A 12,072-nucleotide genomic window follows, 5' to 3' on the forward strand; every position below is an offset into this window, starting at 1 on the left:
CACATTTTTAAAGAATTTTGACAAAGTGGAAAATAACTTGTAGAGCCAGAATGAAATTAAAAACAGACATGAGTATCATGTTTGTAGATTTTTTTTTTAAGCAGTGCAAAAACAGTCATCTACAAGTAGCAAAATTGGGTGGCAGTGGGAATTTGGAAGGTTAAAGCTGACTTCATGTTAAATGAAACCCCAACGAGTTTCCCTTCCTTCAGTTACTAGTCATAATTAGAGCATGTGACCTCCAGTTTTTGGTGACTCTGTTCTTAAATGGATGGAAGGGTAAAATGGAGCCTTCTGAAAAAGGAAGAGTCAGAATCACTTTAAAAAGTCATTAAGAAAAAGCCATGGGAATTGTATTGAACTGATCTTTAAGAAAATAAAATGGATTGACAAAAATGTTGCTTTGACATTTTTCGTGCAAAACCAAACTTGAACAGGAATATTTTTAGATTTCTCTGTCGAAACTGCTCAGTTGGTACTATCAGCCCAGTGTCCACAGCCATGGGAACCGGAGAGGCAGTTTCCACTGCATCTGGACACTGCTAGCAGCCAGACATCAGGCGACAACCTGCACATTCTGATTCTGGGGCTCTGTGACAACCTCCGCATTCTGATTCCGTGATCACCACTCGGGACCTTGCCCCCCAGTCCTCATCACACTACTGTGGTGTCCTGGCGACTTGGGGTTCGAACTCTGGCGTCTCAAGCTTGATGTCTGCCCTGACGATTCTCAAAACTTGCGGGTGATGAAAAGGCTTCCTGATTTCTGACCGGCACTCCCAAGGGCTTGCTTTATCTCAACAGTAAGAAAGACTGTAACTTCTGGAAGTAGATTTGCTTTCATTGTTCATTTCACCATTCACTTATTTTCTCCTGAATGCTCCTCTCCCTCCTTCTGTCAGCCGCTCAGATCTGTGTGCTCCCTCCACCCTGGTGGAGCACCCTGCTGGGAGGACTTGGGGGGCGCCTTCCGAGCGCATTCTGTGCTTTCTTCTAGCAGCTGGTCTTGTGATCTTGGGCTCCTGGAGACCCTTGTGGGCAATCCAACTTCTTTAACCAGTAATTCTGTTTTGATTCCTCTAGGAGGCTCTGGAGACAGACCAGGCCATCCTTTAGACACATGTCCATCAAAAGGGCTCCTCCTGAGAAAACACCCCCATTGGAGGCTGGGCTGCATCAACCCGCAGAGGAGGGAACTGCTGCGAGGGGAGGGAATGAGCCCAAGACAGGACCTGAAGAAGCAGGACTCTCCTCAGCGTCCCAAACCAGGTAGAGACCCGGACGCTCCCTGGCAGAATTAAGTCACCACTCTCCAGCAGATTCTGGGGCCTGCACCTTTCCTGGATGGGATTTCTCCTCAGATTTTTCTGGAAATTCTTTAGAGAAGCCATACAATTAAAAAAAAAAGATTTATTTATACAGACAAGATAAGAGCTGGGTACAGGCCAGAGGTGCAGGGAGTGGGAGGTCTCACCAGAGACAGAGTGGGGAGCAGAATGGGCAGATATCTGCTGAGGGGAGCAGCAGGGAGACAGGAGAGGTCTGCTGCACCCTGTGGGTCACTCCCTGGGCAGGGGTCGAACTCATGCTGCAGTGGCTGCGGACAGCTTCACATGCTGAGACTTAACCTGTTGCGCAACCAGGGAGGCCTTGATACAATTTTTGTTATTAATTATTTCATATTAGTCAGCGGTGGTTTCATTTTATTGTAACTAACAATGTGTGTATTCAACAATGGACTGATAGATGGCTGCGATTTCTTGAAACCTCCCAGTCACGCAAGTAGTGTCTCACTGGCGGGATGAACACAAACATGACTCTCTTGTCACCTCGGATGCTTTTCCAGCACCTGAGGAGACAGATTTACACAGAAGCACCTCCATTTTCACTCCATTTGCTACAGTCTCCCTGGTTTCTGGAATGGTATTTTGATAAACTCAAAAAGATAAGTTTACAACATGGCCAAATAATGCTGTTTGGCTACATTTCTCAATCTGTCCTTAGTGACTGTTTCCTTGAAACTTTTTCGAAGGCATTCAAATACCATGAGGTTAAACCATTATGCACTTACCTGTGCAGACCTGTTACTGAAATAGTAAATCATCACTAACTAGCTTAGTGGTCGAGGACAGGTGATTAAAACTCTGCTTCATGTTCCAGGGTTCACGGTCACTGTGTACCACTTTGATTTCACCGATCCAGGGAATAGTGCTAAAACAGCTGAGTCTGTCAGTCTCATTTTCTCATTTCAGAACTGAGAACACTGAGATCAAAGATACAATTCCTTGATCAAAAGTACACACAGACTGTGGCTGAAAGGATGGAGGCCCCTGGGCTCTCAGTTTCCAAAACCCACACCTACTTTGTCAAATTCATTTAAAATTTTACATTCCCATGACCATTCTTTGCTTCACAGACTTTTTCAGAGCGATACTAAGAGCACACTTGACTGGAAAGTAGAAAGAATCCCCACGGAAGCCGGGTCCCGGCACAATAGCCTCCTCCGTCTGTCACCACTGTACCTCACATCGCCTGGGAAGCCTTATCACTCAAACCCGTAGTTTACGTGAGGTTCACGTGACATGTCATGCCTCTGGGTCCGTGGGTTTTAACCACCACCTGGGTCCACACCACAGTCTCACGTAGAGCGACTGAGTGGCAACTCTATGCTCCACCTCCTCGTCCTGTCTTCCTTCTGACCCCCCGCAACACTAATCTTTTCATCTTCTCCATAATTTTGCTTTCTCCAGAATGTCATTGAGTTGCAATCATACATCTTTCTTTTTTTTCACCCAGTAACATGTACTAATGTTCCCCCTACCTTTTCAAAGAGTTTGATTGCTCATTTCTATCTTCAAGATGTCCTGCGGGCTATTTATCCATTCATCTACTGCAGGGCATCTTGGTTGCTTTTGAGTTTCTGCAATCAAAGCTGCACGAGGCTTAAAATCCAGGCCTGCTAATTCTTGCTGTGGACACCTAAGTGTCATGCATGTAACATCAGTAAGATGAGCTAAACCCACTCTTCTTCTCCCTGTAACAAACAGCAGATACATGGGGTTTTAAAGCAGTTCAAATCCTTTTTTCTTTTAAAGATTTATTTGTTTATGCACACAAGAACCTGGGGTCCAGGCCAGAGGTGTGGGGGGCTAGAAGATTCATCAGAGACAGAGTGGGGAGCAGAATAGGCAGATGTTCCAAAACACAGTTCTGACGGGAGCATGTCAGGTGAGGTCAGCCACGGCATGAGGGTCAGCTCCCTGGCCGGGGATCAAACTGGGTTGCAGTGGCTGTGGAGAGCTTCACAGTGTTGCGCTTTAACCCAGTGCGCCACCCGGGAGGGCCTTCAGATCATTTTTTTTTTAATCATTCTTTTGAACCCATATGGACAAAACACTGTAGTAGTTATCCTGGAGGAGTTAGAGGGATGGTATTCGGTGGTTAAATACAGGAACTCGAAGGCGCCTCACCACCTGAGTCTTGGCTATCTGTGGAGAGGACACAGAAGGTCCGTCCTGTGAGAGAAAAATCCTGTTGTTGGAAAGAAGTGGTCTCTGCTTGCACAGGATGGTGCACACGGACCTGTCAGCTCTTCGTTCGCTGTGCTGGAACCGGCGATGAACTGCAGCCAGGGCCGGGGCAGACTTAAAGCACAGCTAGAAGAGACGGCCTAGGTCAGTGTGCAGAAGTATGCAGGGCCGCCAGCCTTTCAAGCAGAAGGAGCCTGTGTTCCCTCCTCCCTCCCTTTCCACTCAGGTCACTCAGCTGCAGAAGTCCCTGCGGGGGCTCTCTGGGTAAAATGCTCCAAGTGCCCTCCTCTGAGTGGCCACGATGCCTAGTCACTTCCACTGTTCCTGTCCCGCTCTAGGAATTGCTGTTCCTTGATCCAGGATCAGGCTCGAGAGTTGACCCGCCTGCAGCAGAAGATGAGGATAGGGAAAGCCGTCTCTTCTCATCTCATCCAGCATGTCAAGAACACAATGAAGAACTTCGAGGAACTGCTCAGCAGCAGCAAAATTGACCACTACATGGAGCAGCACTTCCGTGAGCAGCTGGCCAAGGGCAGCCAGCTGGCAGAGAACCTCGCCAGCAAATTCAGCACGGGTATCCTGGCCGGGACAGGCAGGCCTCCAGCCCTCCCGGTGGGGCTCGCGGGAGCCCACGCCCATGCACAAGTGATGGTCCAGTCTGGTGTCCGCTGAGTAATCGCCGCCCTGGGGCCAGGCAGAGTTGCTTGGGCCAGTGGGCACGGCGGGGACCCGGCTCCCGGCTGCCATGAAATGTATTTGCTAGGGCAGGGGCATCACCAAGGGTGGGTGATGACGTTTTTCTGAAATTTGTTGAGAGAGAAACTAACAGGAAGAGACAGAACAGGGACAGCTGGCGGTTGTGGAAAGAACCTTCCTCTGCCCGTGTGTCCACTGCTCGCCCTGTCCAGGCTCACATTTCTTTGGATTTCTTTTTCTCACCTAAAAAGTTAAGTCAAATCATACCGGTCCCTGAAGTTTCCGTGATTGTTTTAAGGATCAAGTAAGCAATCTTAAGCAGTGCACTTCAAAAGCTGCTGAAATAATCATGCCGATTTGGCTGTGTGTCCTGGTACCTGGCGGCAGGGACATTAGTTAGTTCGGGAGCCTTTGACAGGGAACTTTCCCTGAGCCCCCAGGGGCGCACAGAGCAGCTTGAGGCCACCGCGCTGCCTCGTGCACATGCCAGGGCTGGCCGGGGGCACTGTTGTCTCTTCTTCAGAGACAGGAGTAGGTTCTACTGGGAAACGGATGGGGCAGGAATGCAGGACCAGGCAGCAGCCTCGTGGCCGGTCTTGCCCAGGAAAGGAACATTTTCAACTGCGTGCTGTCACTCAGAGCAGAACAAGTCGAGTACAGGCTCCGTGGCGAGCGCAGAGGCGCCCGCCAGGCAATGTCTGAGGACCCAGCCCAAGAGCTCCCAGGGAAGCTCAGGTCTCCTGGGCTCGAGCGTCGAGTCCTCATGTCTCTGACCCAGAGGCCAGCCAACGTTTGTCACGCGGGAAGTAATGTTGCAGGGCACCCGGATAGGAAATGGGCTGCCTGACTGTGGGTCCTCAGCCGTGCGCTGGGAGGGACTCACAGCAGTCACAGCAGGCTCACGCAGAAAGGTTAATGAAGGGTTGGTCTAGAAAAGGGGAAATGAAGAAATGAATTGCTCGGGGAGAAAGACAGGAACACGCGCTGGTTAACGCATCCTGCTGGTTCCCCTGACCCCAGTGGCACGCTGAGAGCCGGCGAAGAGCCAAGAGCCCCCACGGCCCGCATGTCTGGGTCCAAGCCTGGCTGCATAGCCCACCCTCGGGTCCCAGCAGCTGTCCCTGGGTGGTGATGGGATCTGTAGTCCCCAGAGTCTTCATCTCAGAGTCTGGGTGGGGGTGTGGCCACGCAACCTGAGTCTGTAGGGCCCACCCGTCCTTTCAGCTCACCTGACTGGGCCCTCTCTGCTTTACAGGTGACTGTAAAAGCAAGAAGGATGCAGCCACAGAGACGCAGCAGACCCTCTGGTAACTCAGAGTTTCCGGGGGTCGTGAAAACTGATGTGGGGAAGGTCTCGAAACAAGGCCCAAAGACCCAAGGGCAAAGGCTCACATCCCATCAGAACACCAAAAGTCCCGATTGTACCATTGACCAGTAAATACCCTGAGAGACCAGATGATCTCATTTCCAATTTTTAAAAATGTGTCATTCTTCCGGTTCCCATTCTCATAGTAATTTGCACATTTGGCAGTAGGAGGCTACTTTAACCTAAGTATCTCATCTCAGAGTCTGCTGGACTCTGGGGAGCGCCTGTCCCCTAGGTCTTTCAAGACCGGAGTGAGATTGTATCTGGTATCTTCAAGACGACCAAAGATGCGGGCAGGTGCTAACCAGCCACAGGCGCCCCTGCGTGACGGCGCTTAGGGCAGGGAGGCGGCTCCGGCCTAGGCCCAGTTTCATTGTCCGTTTCGCGGACCATTCCGGTGCTGGGCGCTTCCGGGCCTCCGGGTGGCTTGTGGAGGCAGCATGATCTTTACAGGACCCAAACAGGTCTTCTCACACATAGCTCAGGCTGTTTGTGACCAAGGTCCTGAACAACTACTGTCCCTCACCCCTACACCCCGGCCCCCCCAAGTAGAAACCAATTGCCTGGTTTGCTGGTGCTGGGGCCTCCCGCTGGTCTCAGCTGGGGCTGAGGTGCTGCCACCAGATTCTCAGAGCTCTGTGCCCCTTTGTCATTCTTCTCGGCAGCATTCTGAGGGACCTGCAGAAGAGGAAAGCCATGGGGTACCTGCAGCGCCCACAGGGTGCCGGGCCCCAGATCCCCGCGGGCGGCCAGGCCCAGCCTGCCAGGCAGCCCCCGCCGCCTACTCAGCAGCAAGCACCCGCTGTGGGGGACGCGGCCAGTGAGTACCCCCAGAGCCCGCCTTCCTGGGTGTCTGCTTGTTCGTCAGACCAGAGGGGCGCTTGGAAGCCAGGGACGGGGGTCCGGCAGCTCTTCTCCATTCCAGTCCAGCACCATAGACCCCTCTGGCACCCTGGTGCATTGCCTTACGCCTCACACTGGAGACTTCCAAGATGGCCGTGAGTCCTGCCACTGAAGGACCTCCCCGCGGCGGGGTCACAGCAGCTGGGAGAGGGGCGCCCTCTCCTGCGTCACTGCGTCCTGTGTCACCCTCAAGTGCTGCATGTAGTCATGCCCTCCTGATGTCGTAGGCCAGGAATCTTCACCTACGAAGCTGCCACAACAAAGGATCTCCACCGAGTGTCCTAGAATTGCAGGACCTGTTCTCCCACAGTCCTGGCCGCGCCGGAGCCTCCAGGGCTTGGCTGCGTCACCCCAGCATCCTCCTTGTCACGCACCCACCTGCTTGTCCCCTGTGTGTCTTGTCTGTGTCCTCTCCTCTGGTAGAGCATCAGTCATGCTGAGGTCAGGGTCCGCCCCAGTCCAGTATCTCATCTGAACTAATGCGCTTGCACAGCCACTGATCCGGGTGGGCGTGAATTTTCGGAGGGCCCCACTCAGCCGCCGCTAATCACCTCGGCAGCACCTTTCTGACTTCCAGGCTTGTCTCTCTCACCCTGCTTTCTGGACAGATGTTGGCCCAGCCACCCCTGCCGATCCGGCCTCACTGCCCAGCAACCCCTCGGGGGCCTCAGCGGCTCAGCCCTTCTCCGACCGAAGTGACGCACCGGAAGCTGGGCGCTGCCGCAGCTGCAGTCCCTGGGAGGAGATGAGGCCTCAGAAAATGAATGCAGCTGGGGACCTGTCCTCCTTCTCCTCTTTGTACCGCCCCAGCTCCAAGCCCTCCGGTAATAAGAAGGAGCAGCTGGGGGGACAGACCCATGCTGATGCTCCTTTCCGGCCTGCAGATTTTTTATTCCTTTGTTAGACCCTGGCTGGGAGAAACGGGTGAGGACGTGAAGGGGCAGTGCCCCTTGGGTCAGCCAGAGAGGGTGATGCCAGCTCAGTGCTGGTCCTCAGGGCCCTCCCACCTTGGCACAGGCTCACATAGAGAGGTGGAGGCATGGGGGAGCCTGTTTCAGGGAGAGTGGTTGTCCCGTCTCTGCTCGCCCTCCTCTCTAGGCTACAACATTCGTAAGCCTAGATTTCCACTGATCCAGAAGTCCAAGCTCAGGCTTCAGTGGGGAAGGTTTCCTTAGGTCAAGAGCTCTTACAGGATGGGACCTACGCCCCCACCCACCCCACCCCACACACACACACCCTAGTGTGCAAACTAGTGCTACCGCTCAAGCCTTGCTACTGGGTTGGGTGCCAGACACCCTGGCACCCAGGGGGGAGGGGTGCAACCGTGCAGAGCAATGACTTGAAGCAACTCCGTTTCTGGGGCCCAGATAGTACAATAAGGCATTTGACATTTGAAAAGATGAGTCTGTCCGGAAGCAAGATGTGTCGGTGCAACTATTCTCGGCCCCTTCCCGAACCGCCCCCTCCCCCCCCAAGGCTTTACCCTTCCTGGGAGGTCCCCTTCCCTTCTGTTCCTCCCCCATTTCTGATGCCTCACAGGCTCTGCACATTGCTCTTCACCAAGAGTTTTTAAGGAAAACATCCAACGTCAAACATACTCAAAGGCTGACCTGATTTCACTTGCACTCACCTTTGTTAGTGGGCAGATGTTCCCGGCTGATCATTCAGAATCATCAGGTGGGGAGGTACAAGGTGGAGCCGGTGGCCCTGGGCTGCTCACAAAGAAGGCAGACGAGCTTCCCACTGCCAGGCCAGCCCCACCTAGAGCCCTTTAGCAGCCCAGGGGCCAGCTCCCTCGATGATGCGCTCAGCCTCTGTCAGGGAAGCGGCCCACAGCTGTGCTCACAAAGGGCTCTTACCGGAACCCCCGGTACGCTTCAGGCCGATACCTGTGCTTCCTGGTGGTCGGGGTGAGAGGGCAGAAGCAGGAGTGTAGAGACAGGCAGGGGTCTTGCAGAGAAGCCTGGGCGGACCCCACGCCTGCCCTTGAGCCATCAGCTCCCCGCGTCCTACCTCGCCCGTGTCTTGGCACGCAACAGGGGCCGACCTGCTGGAAAAGAATCTTACCGAGATCCAGAGCCTGCGCCAGCGCCTGGAGGAGTCGGTCTGCATCAACGACCGCCTGCGGGAGCGGCTGGAGCTCGTGCTCAGCGCCAGGGACCACGGCAAAGGTAGCAGAGGCCCAGCCCTCGCTCTGGGGTGCGCGGGGGCTCGACAGGACACAGCCTTGGCGTTGGGGGCGCGTGGGGTCACCCTCCACGGTGGCTCACACTCAGCCCACAACAGAGCTGTCCCTGCCCCCGCTTTATGAGCAAAGACTGAGGGGTGCTGTTCTCAGGGCTCTGCTGGGCAGCTTGCCACTCCCTGGGCTGCCTGGGCTGCTCCGGGCTGTAGCCTGGCTGGCCAGCGCAGAAACAAAACTTCGTGGTGCCTACTGCAGCGGAGGGAAGACCCTGCCTACTGCCTGTCCTTCCCCCACGTGAAAGGCGGGTGTCCAACTTTCCACCCTACACCTCGGGACGCGCTCACGTGGACACCAGCACTTCCTCCCTTATCAAGCTCAGAAATAGGGACGGGGCCTCACAACACTGCAGCAATTTGGGCCACCCTCCCCCGCCTCCGCAACCCTGCAACTATTGTATATGAACGGGTGTCCCCCCCAAACACAACTATTGTATATGAATGGCTGGCCCCCCAAAACGCTCCCCATCCTCCGGCCCACCCCAGGCCTGGCCATATCACACTGTGTCCCAGAGCACAAGGCCCCATGTTTTCTGCCTGCCCCGGCCTGAGACTTCTGTGAGCGCAGGAAAAGTCTTTGAACATACCTGCCGTGTGTGACTGGTGTGGGTGGTTTTTATTCCCTGTGACAATACCTACCTCTGGCTTCTATAGGTAGAACCCAGGGCCATGCCTCACCTCTGCAGCAAGAAATGGGCCTTTGGGAAAGAAAACTGAGGTTCCCAGGCTTGGAGTGGGCATCATCCAGCGAGGTCACTTCTTGACCACTCCTGGCCCTGCGATTGCTATTCAGCCACAGAAACAAAGAGGGTGGAGAGAATAAAAATCACCCAGACCCCCATGGCCCAAAGTCACAATAGTTATTCTCACTTAGCTAGGGCTGCTACTTATGAGGTCCCTCCTACAGGTCCCCAGAATTCAAGCCCCGGCTCTGGGAAAGTCCCATTTCACGTGTCAACCTCCGGCCCATCTTTGCAGATAACCAGGGTCACTGGCTATGAACTGGCCATCAGTTTGATGTCCCTTTCCCGGCCTTCCCCACCACCAGCCAATGTGAATAAGGAGGGGCCGTCAGTGAAGAGGGTTCCCTAGGTGCCCCCAGACTTGACCGCAGTTCTCTCTACACCCCCAGGCACTGCACAGCCAGGACAGGAAGTCTCCCCTGATGCGTGCACCCAAGGTCACTCTTCTGGCTCTGGTTAGGACGTCCTGTGACATGAGGCCTGGAGGGCCCAGAGAAATGTTCTCCAGAACTTTTCTGGCTCTTTACAAAAGCCTTCTGGAGGCTGCAAATATTACCTTTAAAGGGATGGATCAGATAAATAAATTATCATTTAAAAATTATTGTTTGCATAAATTTATTGGATGTCTATAAAGAATAAAATCTATGCAGGAAAGAATTAATTCCAGAGTGGCCTGGAAATCATAGCAAAGACTAAAGAAAACAAGAGTTTTCTTTACTAATCTTGTTTCAGAAAACTAGACTACAGATAATCCCCTGGCGTTCATGTCTCCTCGTCACCTGCCTTAAAAGGAGTCCCTGAAAGAGCTCCTTGAACTTAGGGCAATTCAACAATAGGGTTCTGTGATCCTCTAATCAGTAGTCACAGCTTGGTTTTTAAAAGATTTTAAAATTTTATTTATGCACACAAGAACTGGGGTACAGGCCAGAGGTGTGGGGGTGAGAGGATTCACCAGTGACAGAGTAGGGAGCAGAACAGGTGGAAATCCATTGCTGAGGGGAGCCGTGGGCGGGTCAGGAGAGGTCTGCTGGGCCCTGGGGGGTCACTCCCTGGCGGGATGGACTTGTGCTGCAGCAGCTGCGACAGCTTCATAATGCTGCTGTTTCATCCGTTGCGCCGCCAGGGAGGGCCCACAGCTTGCTTTTTACACTAGTTTTATTGCTTAGTTTTTACAAGCTTGTCTTCACTTTACCTGCCAGGATCTCAGCACGACCCATGACTCATCACTGGCAGATATCACTAAGCCTAGGGTTCCAGACAGAACCTGATTTTGTTTTTAAAGACTTTCACTACCTCTTTTCCAGCCCAATGTCAGGTCCCCATAGTTCCCCAACATCTAAAAAGACCCAAGGAAAGGGGAACAGCGACGACAGCGTCACGTGTGGGCACAGCGCTCTATCTGGATTCCAGACCTTCCCCGCGACCTTCCCCCCTTGGTGCCTGGCAGCTCTGTGCGTGCCGCAGCACCTCCCTCCGGCTCTGCGCCCGCCCGCCCGGTCCTCTCCGGCCCCCGGCGGCGTCCAGGCCCTGAGCGGCTCCTTGTGGCTGGTCTGGAACCCACGTCCTTCCTCTTGCGGCTGCAGAATGCCCCGGGAGACGCACCCCTGGGTTTGTGGGAACCCAAGTGAGTTATTCTGGCGGCGCCCACGGCCCCTCCCACTCCGGGGATGGGGGTGTGTGTGTGTGGGAGCACAGCAGCCCCTCTGGACTGTCCACCGGCTCGGAGAAGGGAATCTCCCCGCTGGCTGGGCGGGAGGAGGAAGAACACACATAGCAGAAAAGGGGTGACTGGCTCTCAGGAAACGTCTGGACCCAAAGCTACCTTGAAGGTCGCCTGTTCTGGAGCTCGGTCCTCCAGGGCTGGTGAGGGGAGCCAGCCGCACTCCCACATTTTCATAGGGCCGGCGGGCGCCGGCCGCCCCCAACCCGCACCCCGCCGGCGCCCCCCCGGGGGGGGGGGGGGCACTCGGGCTTCAGCGGCAGGAAAAGCGAAAATCGCGGCACCGAGAAAAGTACCTGCTGGGAAAGTATCTTGCCGACTGTCAGGGCTTTCTCTCCCAAGGGAGCCCTAGCGAGGAGCGAGGAGCCAGGGCGTGGGCATTAGTCTTGGAGCAAAAAGAAACTGCAGGGCGGTCATCTGTCCAGACACACGAAAACCGCCTTTACCTCGTTGGCCCTCTGAGGCTAAAATTCGCACCCGTCACCTGTTGAACACAATTACGCAAGGCAAATGGAAGAGGTGCCAGGCATGTTAAAACTTTGCTTCGAAAGAGGTTCAGGAACGACGAGGGGGAAACCCTGGGCTCCTCCGGGACGTGCCCCCGACGCAAGGGTCAGCGCAGCCCAGGCCAGGAAGGGGCTCAGCCCCCGCCGGCGTCCAGCCAAAGCGCGACGTCACGACCTGCCTTTAGCACGGCGCCGCCGAAACTCCCTGGACGCCGGCAAGCGGCCTCGACGGGTGGAAAAGCAGGCGGCGGCCACCTGCCAGTCACACCCGCTCCTGCGCCCGCCCGGCGGCGGGAGAGGCAGGGGAGCGGCTGGCGGGGAGCGGGTCCTGGGGATCCTGGTGCCCTAGAAGCCCCCGCCTTTGAGA

The 12,072-nt window shown here is 54.7% G+C and overlaps 1 protein-coding gene across 1 annotated transcript in view; it reads left to right on the forward strand.

Annotated features, from left to right (window-relative positions):
• Window positions 1–12,054, forward strand: part of LOC105854086 (myomegalin-like) — a 13,887-nt gene extending 1,833 nt beyond the window's left edge. Inside the window, exons 2-9 of the mRNA XM_012730005.1 lie at window positions 3,757–3,794; window positions 3,869–4,104; window positions 5,482–5,533; window positions 6,258–6,412; window positions 7,104–7,319; window positions 8,535–8,666; window positions 10,927–11,103; window positions 11,891–12,054. Of these exons, the coding sequence (XP_012585459.1) occupies window positions 3,757–3,794; window positions 3,869–4,104; window positions 5,482–5,533; window positions 6,258–6,412; window positions 7,104–7,319; window positions 8,535–8,666; window positions 10,927–11,103; window positions 11,891–12,054 (1,170 nt within the window). The remainder of the gene's footprint in view (window positions 1–3,756; window positions 3,795–3,868; window positions 4,105–5,481; window positions 5,534–6,257; window positions 6,413–7,103; window positions 7,320–8,534; window positions 8,667–10,926; window positions 11,104–11,890) is intronic.
• Window positions 12,055–12,072: the final 18 nt, after the last annotated feature.

The sequence above is a fragment of the Condylura cristata genome, unplaced genomic scaffold, assembly GCF_000260355.1.
Source record: "Condylura cristata isolate star-nosed mole 26May11 unplaced genomic scaffold, ConCri1.0 scaffold00026, whole genome shotgun sequence".
NCBI classification, from domain to species: domain Eukaryota; kingdom Metazoa; phylum Chordata; class Mammalia; order Eulipotyphla; family Talpidae; genus Condylura; species Condylura cristata.